General features: G+C 47.5%; 1 protein-coding gene and 1 pseudogene across 2 annotated transcripts; one reads left to right on the plus strand and one right to left on the minus strand.

Annotated features, from left to right (window-relative positions):
- LOC115325896 lies at positions 1–554 on the plus strand (annotated as a pseudogene).
- A 1,420-nt stretch (positions 555–1,974) lies between these two features.
- On the minus strand, positions 1,975–17,215 carry LOC8050491 (1,2-dihydroxy-3-keto-5-methylthiopentene dioxygenase 1-like). Of its 2 annotated transcripts, none has more exons than XM_029986609.3 (4): positions 17,048–17,215; positions 10,052–10,165; positions 3,983–4,143; positions 1,975–2,333 (listed from the first exon to the last, which is right to left on the minus strand). In XM_029986609.3, exons 1-4 carry the CDS (start codon positions 17,159–17,161, stop codon positions 2,318–2,320), a joined length of 405 nt encoding a protein of 134 aa, XP_029842469.2. In that variant the 5' UTR covers positions 17,162–17,215; the 3' UTR covers positions 1,975–2,317. The 2 variants fall into 2 exon arrangements, with proteins under 2 accessions (XP_029842469.2, XP_029842468.2); XM_029986608.3 differs by having other exon boundaries at positions 3,961–4,143; positions 17,048–17,214.
- Between the last annotated feature and the right edge of the window lie 469 nt (positions 17,216–17,684).

The following is a 17,684-nucleotide window of genomic DNA, read 5'->3' on the forward strand; positions in this document are numbered from 1 at the left end:
ATGACCCCAGCTCTTGCAATGGTTCTCCAGGACGACGTGGAGCAAGTCTTCACCGAGCTGGTGTCCAGTCTCCGCACCGAACTGCTCCCGGTGGAGGACTACTTTGAAGATGTTTTCATAGGGCAGCCCACGGCAGGGGCACAAGAGACGCGCAGTTTCCGATTGAGCTGTGGAGCCACCACGACACCGCGCTCCAGGGCGACCCCAAGACGACCAACTCAGTGGAAGCCTGGCACCGGGGATTCCAGGCCCATGTTCAGTGCTCGCACCCAACCCTCTGGAGATTTTTGGAAGTGCTAAAACGAGAAGACTCCCTGCAGCTTCACCGGCTTGGGAAACTCGAGATGGGCCAGCGCTTCAGCCAGGCATCGAAATATGCGAAGGCTTCCGAGCGCCTGAAGACACTCGCTAGGGAGTACGACTGTAGGGATGCTCGACGCCTCCTTAGGGGCGTTGCCCGAAACGTCTCGTTATAGGTCCCGTGGCACAAGCGATTTGTGAATAAAAGTGGTTCATATGACATTTTCCATGTTATTTCTTCTGAAGACAACTAACTGGCTTCCAACTTTTGCTTTATTGGGAAAACCAGGACTATTCTGAAGTGCGTGAAATTAGCTTTATGTGTTTGAATGGTATTCGGGCGGGCTATAAACTCGAGCTACTTTCCAGAAAAAGCACCCCTTCAGTATGGAAATCAGACACGTGAACAATTTTATACAATCGTGACCTACTAAAAGTTGCGACAAATTCTATAAAATGCACATTTTTCAGAATGTCAAGCATCGTGGCGTGTAGATGCCAGATACGATTGCCAATATCCAAACACATGTTTACACCGAACTATGCATTTACCATACGCCTTTTAGGAAAATATAATTTTTGGGTCAGATAAGTAACAACTTAACTTCTTTAAGCCTATCGCATATTTCTCAGAGAGAGCAAAAACACCGAAATGTCCAGACACCGAATTGTCCCACACCGAAGTGTGCGGATCCTTAAAATAACAGCGTTGGTGTTCCGAGCGAATAAATGACTCGAAAATGAACAATCACGACTCTTTAAAAGACATGGCAGAAAAATAAAAGAAAGAAAGCCCAGGTTGTTGTAAAAATGCAATCGATTTTATTCTTCTTTGGACGCCAAGTTAGCGCGGTCCAACAACCCTGCTCTGCGGACCTGAAGCGCGTCATTGTTCAGCCGAGACGGACTGCAAAAAAGAGGTGCAGGCCTTGGGAAACCCAGACACCTTTTCTGCAACCTATAAGTCAATGAAAAAAATGAAAGGTGTTTACAAATCTCTGTCATGCGAAACTAGAGCGCAGCTCTTGAGTAGGAGTAGGGGATTTTACGGAGGAGAGGGTATGCCCCTCCTCCTAAATTTGGCGGGGAAAATGACGTCACATGACTTTGTGTCACGTCACCCATGAACGAATTAGGTTTTAGTGGGAACATTGACGCCACGTGACCTCAACACCAATTCAGTTTCCCCGCTAAATTTAACGGGAAAATTTACCAATTCAATTTCCAGCTAAATTTAGCGGGGCGACCACGCCGACGCCGACGTCGCGAAACCCGGAAACTGGCGCCTAAGTGCTCTTTTAAAAAGGTAAATAATAAGGGAAATAGATTAATATGTCTTAATTTCCAAACAAAACTGCACCACTACCATAAAGCATTTACCTTGTTACTCCAAAAAACTTATCTTGAAAATATAGAAACACGGTCTTTAGTTAGGTCGACTCATCTGGAATCTTGTTTTCTTTTATATAAAAAGCGCTGCAATCGCCTATTTCCACATGACATCCATGCATAATGAAACGCAGCGTATTTTTATTTCATCACAAAAGTTAATTGCCGATTACAGTCCACAATCGTTTAGAAATTCTCTAGGCAACATACGGAGCACATGTTAGAGCGTGTCAATATTGCAAATAAACTCGACTTTTTGTGACAGTTCTAAAAAAGACACATGTCCACTCCTAAAATCGTTTATTTCCAATACTTTGTTTACATAGAGCAAATGCTTCATTCTGCTCCCCAACAATTCGCCAATCTCCTGTTTTGCATCCGCCCTATGTGACAGACCCCACATCAGTTTCTGCTGGGAGTCGTCGCCAAAGAGGGGGGAACGCTGACAAAGGTCCCGGGGAGACGGCGACAGACGGATTTGAACGTCATCAACGTTACATGGATGACGTATCTTGTATTTGGCCCTATGGGCATCTCGGCAGCCGGTAAGCTACTTTGAACGAATGAGGCACCCTTCAGTTCTCCCTAAAGTCTGCTGTCCATACGTCCACCTCGCCGAACATTCTTCTCACGACGATTTCCTCCTGCGGAAAGAAAACTAGTAACTATAATAAACCATATTTTTGTAACAGTGTTTGCAAGCGCAAGAAAACGTCAAATGCGACAAAATGGCGTCCCGGAAGTCTGTCAGAATAGCCCTCCACCTACATCACTACTCGCTCATTTCCAAAGCCTTTGTTCTGGTAGGAATGCTTTTGTTTTTGTGTGTGTACTAGCAAGAAATGTATGATGCAATGCGCGTGTTTTACTGATCACAAAATGTATGAACTTCCGCGCGCTGAGCAGCAAGGTTTGCGTGCTTAATTATTGATTAGGAAGCAAACCTAAAAAAGATAAGCATCACGAGTTCTAACGTGTGCCGTTCGCACCAACTCCTGGTTAGGTAGAGCATAGCTGGTAGAGAATATTCCAATATATGCAAAAATGTACAAACAAAGAGTTGGTAAAAAACGCCCCAGCGACGCGAGCTTGGCACAATTGATTCGCGATATGGAAGCACGTGCGAAGTGCGTCTACATGGCCGTTGAGAGAAGCCCTTTGATTGAATTGCGTTTAAGCTTGACGTCAAAGATGGGCCCATCTCGATCGTCTAGATATGTAATACAATGGCGAAACGAAAAAAAAAAAGAATTTGTCTCGCAAATAAGGACATTTAATAAGATAGTATTTTGATAAGCTGCAATTGTTCGAACCGATTCTGGTCATATATTTCGCTCTGTCGACATTTCTTTATCTTGCCGCAGTTCTGAATGACGTTTTGTGATATCTGAAGAAATAATGAAGTTGCAACTGGATACAGGACATTGTTTCGGCCGCTCCCCGAACCAGCCACATGAAAGTTCCTTTGAAGTTAGTTTGTGCGCACCCCACTAAAATCCGTTTTTCGTGTTTGAAAGTCCATTGATCGAAATGAAAAATCGTACTGCAACATTCGAAAAGAATGCCGACCCTCTGAAAGCTCACCCACCTAATATTTCCCACTTAATGCTTCATCGCGGGTGGATGGCAGTTTATTCCGTATTTAAAAAAAAAAAAGAACTGAAATAAAAAAATAAAAAAAAAACAGAAGATATTTTTGAACAGTCTGGTTGAAACGCCCATATCAAAAAAATAATTTTATGCGAAACAAAAGAATAATTAGAACAATATTGATGACGCGAGGCGCGATTTAGTCGGTAGTCACCTCCTTTCCCCTTGTTTTCTCTCTCGGCATTTCGGGCGCGTGGAGGAGAGCTGGATCGGCTTCGCCTTCACGTTGAGGAGGAAAGAGCGAATGACCGAGATGGTCATTCCGGAATAACCCGTGACGTCACGGACTTTGCGCGCAGAATTTCAAATAAATCTCTCACCGTCAATATATTTCTAAAAAAAACTTTTTCGCGTAAAAATATTTTTTTTTACACGCGTATCCCAACCAAACTGTTCAAAAACACTTTTGTTTTCTTTTTAGGGGCCCTTTAAAGAATTTAGACTTTTTTTTTTCTTTTTAAATATTTCTGGCTGCTTCCCGGTAGACTTAGAAATAAACAGACAGAACAAGTAACATTGGCCGCTTATCTTTTTCGCGTTTTGGGGGCATTGCGCCGATAGCAGACTAGCGCAATATCGGACAATGACATAGATCCGCGAGAAGAGCGCCCGCATGCTCGCCTTATCCGTGACCGGGTAGAACCTGTGGTAGACGTCCGGTGGGAGCACGATCAGGTTGCCGGGGTACACCTGGATGCGCAGCCATTGGTCCGAGGGGTCCCTGACGTCCAAGTAACCCGTGCCCTTCTCGAAGTAGCGCACCTCCTCGTCCGGGTGCTTGTGCTCTCGCGAGATGCGGACCACCTGAGCAAAAACGGACACTTAGTCGAGCGCACATAAAGCCATTCGGCAGGAGTGTTGGCAGTGCGTGCACACGGTGGCTCCGCCTAGAGGTACTACTGTGCTACGCATGAGGGGAACGACACTGCAGCCATTCTGCTGCTCAAACTCGTGGTTTACAACTCCGAAGTTTTATATAAGATTGCGGGAGACGGTTTTCTTTCCTCCAGAAATCTTAAGAGTCCGCGAGAAGACAAAGCAATATCTCTTGAATTTCCTAACATCGTATCTAAAGCTCATCAAGTCGCATTTTCGAATCGCTACGGTCGCTAATAGTAGCCGCTGGACACACAGCACCAAAAATGGCGACGCCCACAAGAATATTAAAGAATGGAGTGCCGATACTCTTAGCGTATAACTTATATAGTGGCTCTAACTCTGCCGTTGGTCCAAACGTGAAGGCACAACATCTAGTCTCAGTGGTCTAAATGCAGGATGCAAAGGTTAGTTCTGGAAGTTCAACTTTAAGGGACTAACGAGAGGAGCGCAAAAGTTGCTCCTTTCCCCGTTCGTCCAGGGGACTAGTGGCTTTGACAATGCATTTGCTCCCCGGAGGAACTAAGTCCAGCTCCCCTTTTTCTTAGAGTGCACGAAGCATATCCAAACGACGCCTGGCCGACACCCGGGGGAAATCAGATTTCCAGAATACTCGCACGACATTGCGCCAATACTAGGCCTGTGTCGAAACAACGGTACGCCAATACCTGCTGGATATCGGGCGGTGCTAGGATCGATTTTCGACTGGCACTGGCAGGACCCTGGCCAATTATCGCCGTGCTGCTTGGGTACGTTTTCAATTCCGATCTCTTCCTATCGCCAAATAATTAAAGTTGATATTCAAACATCCCGGCTACGTCAGACGTAAATATTGTAACCGTCACAAGAAAATAGCCGACGTAAAAGTAGAACGAGGCCTGCAACAGAACGCCCTTCTTTGAAGCTGCCTCCGCAGAGTGCGCGCGCCGGTATCTTTTCGCGCACTACTGCTCTAAAATATTCGAATCAATCTCAAAATAAGGGGAACCACGTCTTCACTTCATCGAATAAACATTGAATTGATAACGACCACCTTCATAAAAATACATCTCAAGGTCAGCTTTTTAGCGTTTCGGTCAAACGCCCGGTCAGCTTTTGTCCGGCCCTGCTCAAAACCGGGTGAACTTTCCTCCGAACCTGCCGAAAAGCGGCTGAGTTTTCTTTCCCGTGAGTATTTCTCCACTGAGATCATCTCCGATGAAATTTTCTCTGGTGAGCTTTTCTCCAAGACTCGCTATCTTCACATGGTGATAACAAAATGGTTAAAGGGACCATGAAACGATTTTGAAATCGAATTTCATCCACCGCACATAGTAAAAGTTGTGAGAAGAAAATGAAAACACAAAAATAGAGAGCCAAAAAGATTTTGTTCGCTATAGAACTTCTAAACAAAGAAGCGGACTCTTTTATATCTTCATTCCTTTGAAAGTTGTCAGCCTTTTCACTGCAATGCATCCGCGGTGCCGAAGAACATCAGCCAAATCCACGTCGCCTATTGGATACGAGCGTACCTCACCAGCACCGCGATCATAAGCAATAAGTAGCCGACGTATGTTTCTTAAAGGTTTTGTTAAAAAGATTTTCTAATCCACATTTTGTAGCATAATCAGCGATGTGACGGAAATCGCCAAATTTTATGATGCTTGGAGCTATAGACCCTTTCAGGCAACATTTCATGGGCGCCGCCATCTTGACGTCACGTGACCCTGCCGCCATAGCCGCCCTTCAGTTTCTCGCCGTTCCTCCGCGTTGTGTGCTGCACCGGCCACTACCGAAGCTTTTTTTTTCGCGTTCTTTCACATTCCGCGTTGAAATAGTGTGTTTTCTTTAGGTCTTTTCGATATTTCGGGCTTTCATTTAATCATTTGATATCTATATTTCAACATAGCTCTTGTATTTTCTTATTTATGAAATGGAATCGGACAGCTAATGGATCGACGATACAAGGTTATGGCTTCAGAGACCATGTAAGTTCATCCTTCTAACGTTTTTCTCGCTAATAAAGGGCAGCTCACACCACAACGACATATGCAAATTTCAACTGACGCAGTAAGGCTATCGCAGTCGTGCTTCTCGCTGCATGTGCGCGCTCGTTTCCGTAAAGCCGACCCGCATGTAAGCGATTTAGCGTGCGACGAGACGAGCGACGGAGACAACGACGAGAGTCAGCGACGAATATTTCTCACTGTCGCCTGTTGCATCGCTCGGTTTTTTGGGTTTCTAGAAAACGTCGCTCACCGTTTTGGTCGCTTGCTCCCGTCGCTTCCATGCGGTTCGCTTCGTCGCGCGACTGCGCGAGCGACAGCGAAGCGGGTCACCGTCGCTTGTCTCGTTGCTCGCCGAATCGCTTGCATGCGGTTTATACTTAATATCGAGGCGCCAATTGTCCAATGGTGTGTGCATGGAAATTAATTGAGTATAAACCGCATGTAAGCGATTCGGTAAGCAACGAGACAAGCGACGGCGACCCGCTTCGCTGTCGCTCAGTTATTCGCGCCGCGAGGCAAACCGCATGGAAGCGACGGAGCAAGTGACCAAGACAGTGAGCGACGTTTTCTAGAAATCCCAAAACCGAGCGATGCGACGGGCGACAGTGAGAAATCTCCGTCGCTCGTCTCGTCGCACGCTAAATCGCTTACATGCGGGTCGGCTTTACGGAAACGAGCGCGCACGTGCAGCGAGAAGCAAGACTGTGATAGCCTTACTGCGTCAGTTGCAATTTACACAAGTCGCAATAGTGTTGACTTCCCTTTATTAGCGACAAAAACGTAAGAATGGGATGAACTTACATGGTCATTGAAGCCTCATAATGTTGTATCGTCGACCCATTCGCTGTCCGCTTCCATTCCATAAATAAGAAAATACAAGAGCTATGTCGAAATATAAATATCAAATGATTAAATGAAAGTCCTAAATATCGAAAAGACCTAAAGAAAATACAAGATCTCAACGCGGAACGTAAATGAACACGAAAATGAAGCTCCGGTAGTGGCCTGTGCAGCACACAACGCGGAGCAACGGCGAGGAACTGAAGGTCGGCTATGGCGGCCCGGAAAGCGCGCGAAGGGCGCGCCGACTGGTGGCAGTTCGAGTAACTGACTCGCTGAAAGCGTCTATATGTCCATCTATCGTGTTGTAAATGATGCAAGAGAAAGATCAGACTGCGCCTACGCAGAGCCGTTTGTCTGCTGAAAAACGTGGCGTCGGTGATGACGATCGTGTGGCGAGATTTGTACTATACCGGTACAGTCGTGTGTTAAAGGGGATTTGTAGTAGACCGTCTTCGCAGCCCGCTAAGCACCCGGATAGCGCTCCGTAATCCGCCACAAGACCTTGAACTATGCAGACAAGGCTGGCGGCGCGCATGCGCAGCTGCGGCGTTTTGTTCACGGGTATCGTAGCGGAGGAGAAAAACGGTCTACTACAATTCCCTATAGTCGTGATCGTCCAAGACGGCGTACTGCAACTGCATATTTTTCTTTTCTTTTTCCATCCACCCTGCCCTGCGAGCCTCTCCTGACAAAATAAAAGTTAATAAATCTTGAGTATAAAAAAACTGTGAATTTTCTGCTACGACAGTGAGTGGCAGCGCTACCGCAGAAACGGCTGACGGCGGGCGGAGAAGCAGAAGTCGTGCTGGCGACCTGCTGCGCTTGTTGCAGTGGTTGCAAATGCGTGTGCCCGTGGCGCAGAGCGGTTAATTGTTGCGGTCGCTCCGGTCACAACGAACGCACTCATAGCTATAGCAAGTTCGTTGCATGTGCCCGAATTACAATTTGTGCAGTCCGGAGCTTAAAAAGAAGCGGCTGCAGTTTCGCAGCTTTGCCGCTCTAAGAACCACGTCGAAGCTCTTGGTGCACGCTTATCGGTTTGAGGGACCTTTAGGCCTAAGTCATTCGTGTATGCTCGAAACATTCCATACATTGGAATCGCCACTCCTTGTCGTCCGATTCCAAAGAGGAACTGGAGTTTAACAGGCGTACCGGCGAATGGGAACAGTCCCATGCTGCGCAACGTATGTAATTGAATTTTGCTCAGCTGCGATGTGTCCATGGCTATCGCGGTGATGAGAGGCACCGATTCAGAAAATATGTCGGTGGCATCGGCGCAATCAGCGCAGTAAAACCCCGTGATAAAACCCACCGGGCACACCGCCAGCACGCCGCTAACGAACCCATTCTCCTATAGACCTTTTTCGCATAAGCTCAAACCAGCCAGTAACTGACGTACCCTCGACCTGGTGCATTTTTTGATTGCCCGCTGACACAGGGTATGCAACCGCCAAGGGTATAGGCGAAAAGGCTTAAAAACGGACGTCGTGCATGAGTTAGTTCCGAGTGCTCCTTTTTACCGTGCTGCAATTTCCGAAAATCTACGGTTGCCTGGTTACCACTGCGTGGTCGATGGATAAATAATTTTAAAAGCGTTACAACAATAGCAGCAAGTGTGCCATGAGCACAAGAAGCTGCAGCGCGAGTGTGGCTGCAATGTTATCAAGCTTCGCATTTTCCCCAAGAATCTTTATTTATGAAATGAGTCGATTGCGAGCTTGAATCGCGAGAGATTCGTATCAGAATCAACGTCACGTTTAAGCTCACGACCACTTCGTCTACGATAAGAGGACCGACTTTAATTCCCGGTGCAAGTTGTCGAATTAGGTTATCACTGCAAGCCCCATGGTATGTGAAAGCTATGAAAAAGTTTACATGCCACCACTCAAGATGGAGCTATCAAATGTCGAGAGCTTACCTGCATAGACTACATTAAACTGCTCATATATACTTCGCTGTGGAAACTCAATCAAAACACCCCACCGTCTTCGTCCTCGTTCTCTCGAGGAGGCAAGGTGGTGGCCTGGGAGTAGCCAGCTGGATTCAACCGGACAAGCTCCAACCAAGCTATTGCAGCCCACCATAGCCAAGTCTAGCCAAGTTCCCCCATACCCACACCGTTGCCTACCCAGATAGCTGTGCTGCCAGAACTAGCCGGTATTTCTTTTTCTAAGCCGCTAGACGGCGTCGTCGGCGCCGCAATTCTCAAGATGGCGGCGCCGTTAAAGAAAAGGTCTATAGGGAGGCTCTAGTTAGGGTGGGCGCAACTCAAATTCTGGAGAGCATTTGTAATTTAATGGCGGCACCTGAGAGAGAGCATTGGCAAATGATATGCGCCAATGTTGTTTGCACGAGAACAGAAGCCCACTCTGTTACCCCATGTGCCCCAAGCAACGAACACTTTGGCGTACCCTTTCTCGCTTCCTTCTTGCTCCCAGAATTGCGAACGTCGAGAGAAGAAAGCAGGGTTACCAGGCAAGCGGAAACTTCCTAGATGGCAGAATTTACCATTTTTCGTGTTAAACAAATGCTTAGCCTATCGGAACAAAACTGGTGGCTATAGAAAAGTAACCATTTAAACCTGGCGTAAATTATTCAAGCACATTAATGGGCTCATATCACCTTAGGAAATAAAACGACCCTCTGCCCGGTAGACTCCCAGCTAAATTATCAATTAAATGGCGTCCGTATCCCGAGATCCCCAATCTAGAGGTTGAGCCCAGCCTAACGTCTGGTTTCGGTGCCAGAGCACGTCGCGACTGTCAAAATTACGCCGCGGCTTGTTTTGCGGTGAGTTGGAGCGAAAGAAATACTCTATATTTCATTAATTTTTCGTATAGAACTTAATAAACCGAAACAAAAACGAATGCCGGTTCGGCGTTCAGTGGACATTGAAGGTATAATGAAAAAGTCATTAAGCAAAAATAAAAAAAAAAATTCATTTCATGGTCCCTTTAAAACGTTTTCGAGATGCAAACAAAAATGTGATTTCACTGGTACTATACCGTGGATTTGTAGTCTTCCCTTTTTGGCGATATGTAGAGACGATCCTCACTTCGGATGTGTCGCTGCTGCTTGATTTTCCTCAAGATGTTATCGCCATCTTCCTTCGACTGTGCCTGTGGATGGAGCACGGCATCCGTTAGTGGATATTTTCCCGAACTGCCATCACCAAGGAAAATGACGGGAACTCGTCTTCTCCGTACATAAAGTATCGCTGGTTTATACTGTTATCTCATCCCCCATGAACGACAGTTTTCACAACAACGTCGGGAGTTAAACCGCACCTTTCTCTAATATATTTGTACGGTTCTGCGCGGCGAAGCTACATTGATAAATTCGCATATATGTATTGATCGCCTTACACGCGGAAGTGGGAGGCCGTTTGAATTGCCTCGCCAATTAATCAAAAAGTAACCATAACACCCACGAAAAATTTGCTCGGGTAAGGTAATAGAAAAAAATTAACACATTTAAGTCCCATCGCTGCATAAAACGCGCCCCCGAAAATTAAAAAAAAAAATATAAAAAAATAAAACGCAACTTATATCCCGGCCGGGTTGGATATGCGCTCGCTGGTGACGTCATAGAAGTGTCATGCTGTCGCTAGCCGCGATGATGGCCGCGTCCCAACAGCTGAGGTGGATGTGGCAGACGTCTGTTCTGCTGCAGGTCGCTCTCCAGTCTGACAGTTCGTGGAACCTTCGGCAGCCAGACGTTGGGACGTCGCGAAGGCAGCGACACTTGAGTTCGCACGTGACCTTTGTCAGCATTTCTACGACCAACCGCCAGGATCGCGACATCCAACAGCATGACACTCCGGTGACGTCATTTGTTGCCGCTTCGGTACCACTTTTGTTGTTTGGGCGAGATAGGACGCTAAACACACCAGTCGGAGACGCGCTTCAGGCAACATAGAATGACTGCACCTATGGTTCCAATGCGCCTCTGGCACATAGTTGCCGGCAAGTGCCACTGAGCGGCCAAGAACTGCGCCGCAACGTGGCTGTGGGACGTGCCATTACTATACTCGAGGGCTACTTTCTTGCAATGCTACCCTATACTTCGTCACTCTTAACCGCAGTTAGGTCACCCTTAACTGTAGTTACGCTCAACCACAGTTGCCACACTACACTCGGACAGCTATATCAGAAGTGTAGATCGAGTGCGCGTGCAATGCTTTGATGGGCGCTCAAGGTACGCAAGTGCACGGCGCCCATAGCTTTGACAGCCTAGCGACGGAACGTTGACCAAGAGTGTGGTAACTGTGATAGAGTCCAACTGCAGTTAAGTGTGCCCGTGTAACAAGGGTATAAAGAGCGAGTGCTTGAGAGCCGTTCGGTTTTTATCCGTCTCACAATCCTTTTGGGGAGCCAACACATCTGCCTTTCGCTTTCTGCGTTTAGACGCAGTCGCAACACAACCACATGGAAGATGTGGTTGTGTTGTCCCTGTTTTAATTGTTTTATTCTTTCTTCATCTATGACGTCTAAACGGGTTTTCTTGGGGGTGGTGCGGGTATTAGGCCCTTCAAAAACCCATCAAAAAGCGTGAGCACGACTGCCAGGACTTGCATCCTTGTGCGGTGTTAAGGTACATTATCCACGCAACCGTCAATGGAGATTTCTCGTTCACAAAAAGGATCGCTCCTGGTCTACTTCCACGCGGTGCGATGCATGGCAGCTGTTAGACAGACACGCCAGAGGTCTTCACCGACTGGCGGGGCACAGCAGTGAACAAGTGAGACACGCTCAACAGAACCCGTTCAGCAGCAGAGTGGAACAGCGAGATTAGTTGGGTCGCCCTCGCGTACAACGACACCTTCTCCCGCCAAGGAACCGGCCGTATGAAAAAGAAGCGCGCGTATCTAAACTATGTCCACGCTTAAGCAGAGAATGTAGCCAATGCCACAAGCACGAGAGCTCGAAGTCGCGGCTTCGAAGCGTTCTTCCACGGGACGAGCGCTCGTATTAGAACTTCATGTCTCAAAGCCAGGAGCGCGGGCTAACTCGCGTTTGTAGCTTTGGCTGCAGTCTCAGCTTAAGGGTGAGTGGAGTATAGTCCGGCCGCGCTTTGGTAAATACGGTAAATAACCAAAATTAGACGACAGTACGTGCACACTCGCTTTAAGAGTTTCCTGTTTAGAACTGCTACAGATGCCGGCACGTGCAGCGCGTGGAACTACACTCGCAGCAGGCCCCATGGTGCCTAGCTAATTTAGCAAAACGTTCACCAGAATAAGCTGGCATAGCAGTTGCGACTTCGGCAAGCCTAACTGTGGGGCATACAAAGTCAAAATGCTGTTCTCAATGTAAAGAGAAAGGGAACATAAAGCCACAGTCACAGCCACTCATACATCCTACAAAAAACAAGCTGTTCGCTGAAGTCACGATTTTACTGCACGTGTCTCGCACAGAGCCGCTCGGTGTGCAGGGCAGAAGCATGGCGCCCATGCACGGTGCCCCTGACACCTTTGTCGGGTGCACAATAGTGTCACACGTGTCTCAGAGAAACGTCTAAAGCGTGTTCGAAGCATCTTTGCTTCATACACGCAGGGTATTGTTTTTTTACAGCGGAGTTGTTAAGGGCTAGTTTTCTCAGGATCGTGTCCGTCCTCAAACGACCCGATGACACAGAACTCTGGAAAGCTACCGCGATCTATGAGCGACGGAGGCAACATTTTTAGCCTTTTCACTTTGGCTTGCCGACTTGCGGCCGGTCATTACTTCATTCCCACCAAAGTACAGCTTCGCTGGTCTTCTTTCTTCACTTGAGTGGAAAGGCTGAACTTTTTTTAAGCTTCACATACTCGTTTGAAAAAAGCCGTGAAAGCAACATTTATGCGGTTTGTGCAGGTAAGTTATGCGGCCAGGGGGACATAATAGAGGGGGCTAATCGTAACGATCAGTCGGCTAATTAAGTTAAATTCGTTCATTACCTTATTTTAATTACTGAAAATAGACTTATAAATTAGAAACTTCCTGAGAGTCATCAAAAACCACTAAGTAATTCTTAAAAAGGCCTTGAGCGCGTGAGAAGAGCAGTTGTGCGTTATATATACCACTCGTGCAGCAGGAGCGAGGCCACGCGTGCAACAACGCGCCCGCGCATGTTTTCCTTTCCTATTATAGCCTCACCTTCGTACCTGTTGGTCTTGTGGTATCTTCAGCGCACTACTACGTTTCCCACATCCTCAAAGCATTTCTAAAAATTATTCACTTCGTGGTTTTCGATGACACTTAGCAAGTTTCTAATTGAAACAATAAGTATAGTTTCACTAATTAAAAACGTTCAGCCTTTCCACTCTCGTGAAGAAGGAAGACCAGCGAAGCTATTCTCGATATACTGTGTGCTTCTTCGTCGTCGTCTGTTTTTTCGCGGTGTTTCCTACTATGAATTCTGACCAACGCGCCCAACTATCCATTCTGCTATTATAGCTGGAAAAGTTGCCGCCACCTGCGAGCGACGGCGGAACCCATACTGGATGTGTGCTTGCCGCCGTCGCTTATAGATAGCGGTAGCTGTCCAGGTAGGTTTGTGTCGACATACACGGACACGATCCTGAGGAACCTATCCCTTAACAGCTCCGCTGTAAACGTTAATTGACAAATGTTACTTAATTAGCCGACTCATCGTTACGATTAGTTGAATGTCCCCCAGGCCGTAGAATTCACCTGCACAAACCGCATAAATGTAGCTTTCACGTTTTTTTTTTCTCTTTTAAATATGTTACGTTAACAAAGAAACACCCTGTATATGCTTGGTACATATGTCCACATATGTCCGCAGATCGCTGTTGAATGGCCAATGTGAGAATATACAAGAAAAAAACAGTCCTTGACAGCGTCTGGAAACTGTCTTTTGTTTGATGTACTTTTACTTCGAGCGCGGCTCATTTTGTGACGGTATTAAACGCGAAAGAGTACTAAACCGCACATATGACGAAACACTAAAGCGCGAGGCACATGCGCCACAAAGCCATCTGATCCGACGTAAGAACCGTCGGAAAAATGACTGCTCCAATTTACCGCACATGACAGTTCGAGACACATGCTTCAAACGCGTCGTTCCGCTCAGCTGCGCAGAGTTCCGGTATTAGTGCAAGGAGGCTTTACCTCCGGATTGATGGTTGGATAGTAATGGTTGTACGTTTTATAACTTCTAGCTTGCGCCACCTGACCTAGAAGCCAAAAACCTCGCCTCGCCCTTCTAATGTTGTCTAATTCCGCTTGATCGTGGTTTTTCTGGCTTCTTAACCGGCCTTCAGCGGGCTAGCTTATTTGTGAAGCAACACGGAGCCATGACGTTACTCATGTATTGCCATTTCTTATGTCGTGTCTTTCCACTGTTTCTATACTGCCTTTTTGACTACTAGGCAAACAATCTGCTCCCTCTGTTCTTGCTTATTTTGCTATGCTTTAACAGCTTCCGTTGGTAAGTTATCATCAACGATTCTTGTGCCTCGTTCCTCGCTCCGAAACTGGCGTCGTTATGCATTGCTGAGCACGTCTTGCTCTGCTCTGGGATCCGCAAAAACCGGTCGCAAAACCCGAACGTGGATTTGTTTTAGCCACTAAAATCTATTACGAAGGATGAACAAAACAAAATTGGCGTTGTTCTTCACGCAACTCTGAGTGTTCCAAAATTTTTCGTCATGACTAGTTCATGTCCTAAGTTATACCGCGAATTTAGACTACTATAAATTAAAAATAATGGTTGACAGGAAAGCGGGAATGACACGGCAGGACCTGACGCGGGAACGCTTCCATAGTAGGTTTTCTGATAAAGAACTTCCGATATAGTATCTTATTCACTACAAACTTGGAACATTTATTGTCAAACAATCGTGGGATCGTGATGGCCCCAGGTTCCCGCTGTCAACGCAAAGCTCTCGTGCACGATCTACGAAAAGTTCCTGAATTCGCTTCAAGATGGCATCAGAAATGTTTGGCTTTCTAGATATGGGAAACTGGAATATCGCGACGGCAGTTACACTGAACGCTTTGCAATGGCACGAAACACTATTTATTATATTATTCGTAGCGGCGAGATCGTTTTTCCTTTGGTAATTTTATGAATATGCAGTAAAATAGCTAAAATGCAGAGCAGTAAGTCGGCTCTAGCCTCTTACCTGACTAATTGAAACCGTTCCCGAAACTAGGCCAGACATACGTATAACTGTATCGCGGTACAGAGTGATATCAGCCGGGGATGCCATTTCTCAAACCGACACTTTTGAATTTGAAGTAGAGCCCCGAAGCAAAACTTTGAGGTCAGATATGTAAAAAAAGTGAAAGCTGCTTACAACTCCCTGTAACGCCGAATTAGAGCGCAGCTCTTGAGGAGGAGGAGGGAAGGGCACTGGGGTGGGGGGGGGTTAAACTAACCAGGGGGGGGGGTCACGTGACCTTGGGGGGTCACGTGACCCCCAATGCCGATTATGTCATCGCTGAGGTCACTGATGACGTCATCATTGACGATGACGATGCGGGTACCGACGACGTCATTAGTGACGTCACTGATGACTTCACCAGTGATGATGACGATGACGATGCGAATGTCGGTGCCGTCATCAGTGACGTCGCTGATGACGTCATCAGTGATGATGACGATGACGATGCGGATGTCGGTAACGTCATCAGTAATGATGACGATGCGGATGCCGGTGACGTCATCAGTGATGATGACGATGACGATGCGGATGCCGGTGACGTCATCAATGACGATGACGATGACGATGTGGATGCCGGTGACGACATCAGTGACGTCACTGATGACGTCATCAGTGATGATGACGATGACGATGCGGATGTCGGTAACGTCATCAGTGATGATGACGATGACGATGCGGATGCCGGTGACGTCATCAGTGATGATGACGATGACGATGTGGATGCCGGTGACGTCATCAGTGATGATGGCGTCATCAGTGATGATGACGATGACGATGTGGATGCCGGTGACGTCATCAGTGACGATGACGTCATTGGGGGTCACGCGACATCGGCGGGGGTCACGTGACCTCAGGGGAGTCACGTGACTTCAGGGGAGTCACGTGACTTCGGGGGGTCACGTGACCTCGGGGGGGTCACGTGCCCCCCACGAGGTCACGTGACCCCGGTGGGGGGCTCGCGCGGTGCATTATGGGACATTTCCCATGATGCACCGGGGTCACGTGACCTCGGGGGGTCACGTGCCCCCCACGAGGTCACGTGACCCCGGTGGGGGGCTCGCGCGGTGCATTATGGGACATTTCCCATGATGCACCGCGCGGTTACGCCGACGCCGACGCCGACGCCGACGGCGACGCCGACGCCGCTCAAGCCGGAAACGGGCCCCTAAGAGCTGCGCTCTAAAAAGACTGTACGAGACACCTCAAATCACTCGATAAATCAAGGAAACATCCTGCACTAAAGACAATAACAAACAAAAGATGCAAAAACTGCCGTGGAGTACCATTTAAAAATCTTTGCAGGTTAAATCTCAAAAAGGCGTACAAATGTACCGCAGCCACGCCAATTTTCCACACGCGAAGTCTGGCAACCCCTGATGGGAATGAAAGCTCTGTCATCCACGCTCCCTTTTTGCACAGTCTCGAACAATATGAAACAGCCATCGGACAATACGCTTCCAGGGGGCTGTGCAGGATCCGCGATGACCACGTTACTTGAGACGAGTGAAGAAGGTAACCTGCCTAGAATGAAGTCGGCCAACGCGTGCCGAGCTCCGCCGAATAAACTTTCTAAGCGAATGGGTCCTTCATACTGCTGCCGACTCAACCTTATTATTTAACTACGGATACGGCTTATCCCGAAGCCATCGGCAAGTGTGAAGTCTACTTCGGCGGTGCCACGAACCGCCTCAAATGCTTCCGATATTCAAAGAAGCCGTACGCTTGCATATCAACGTGCAGTCCCAAGTATCGTAAGCGTTTAAAACTAGGTCAACGCAACAAGGCCTTCACTGGAAACACTGGCCTGCCCACCAGCAGTGGCATATACCTCGTAAATCAGGACTCCGTCGCCCATGATCTCGCAGATCCTCTGCGCGTCCATCACCTGGCCCGGGTGGTGCACGTACCAGCCCTTCACCTTCTTCGAGCACAGCGGAGACATGCCACTTCAGAATGCTCAAGTCCGAGAAGCACAATCGTCGTGTGCCTGTGCAACCCATTGACGCCTCTTATAGCTGCTGCGGCCGGTTGTAACGACCTCGTCGGAACGCTCGGAATATCGTTTGTATAGCCATATTTATCGCCCGATAAGGAAACACGTGGGTTAGAACAAGTAGCGATGTTTCTATTTAATCGTACAATTCCTCGGTAGATGTCCTTCGTTCTTCAAAAATCTATTAGAAACATTTCAGTAAGTGTTCTGGAGGGTTCGCTGTCATCCCACTTTCATAACTACCTGCCGTCGTTGTTTCAGAAAATATAGATTGGCGGGCAGCCCCCTTCTAGTGTTCATCGCATACGCACTATGTCTCCATGAAATAACAAATGCTGTGTCTTTTTGTTTCTCTTCGCACCCGTTGCACAATCGTAATCAGTCTATTCTGGGTCGCGCCGATGTAATCAGTATGTATTGATACGTCTCTCCCGAGTGGTACGTTCCTTCTCCTCAGAGACCTTGATAACAC

Source organism: Ixodes scapularis, unplaced genomic scaffold (assembly GCF_016920785.2).
Source record: "Ixodes scapularis isolate PalLabHiFi unplaced genomic scaffold, ASM1692078v2 PGA_scaffold5__190_contigs__length_132052651, whole genome shotgun sequence".
In the NCBI taxonomy this organism is placed as follows: Eukaryota; Metazoa; Arthropoda; class Arachnida; order Ixodida; family Ixodidae; genus Ixodes; species Ixodes scapularis.

Excerpts from the sequence above, each read along its gene's own strand:
- LOC8050491 (XM_029986608.3), bottom strand. The coding sequence starts at position 17,161 with ATGTCTCCGCTGTGCTCGAAGAAGGTGAAGGGCTGGTACGTGCACCAC. Across the intron at positions 10,166-17,047 it reads ACGGAGTCCTGATTTACGAG|GCACAGTCGAAGGAAGATGG; the intron begins GTATATGCCACT and ends CTCCATCCACAG. Across the intron at positions 4,144-10,051 it reads GGGAAGACTACAAATCCACG|GTGGTCCGCATCTCGCGAGA; the intron begins GTATAGTACCAG and ends GTTTTTGCTCAG.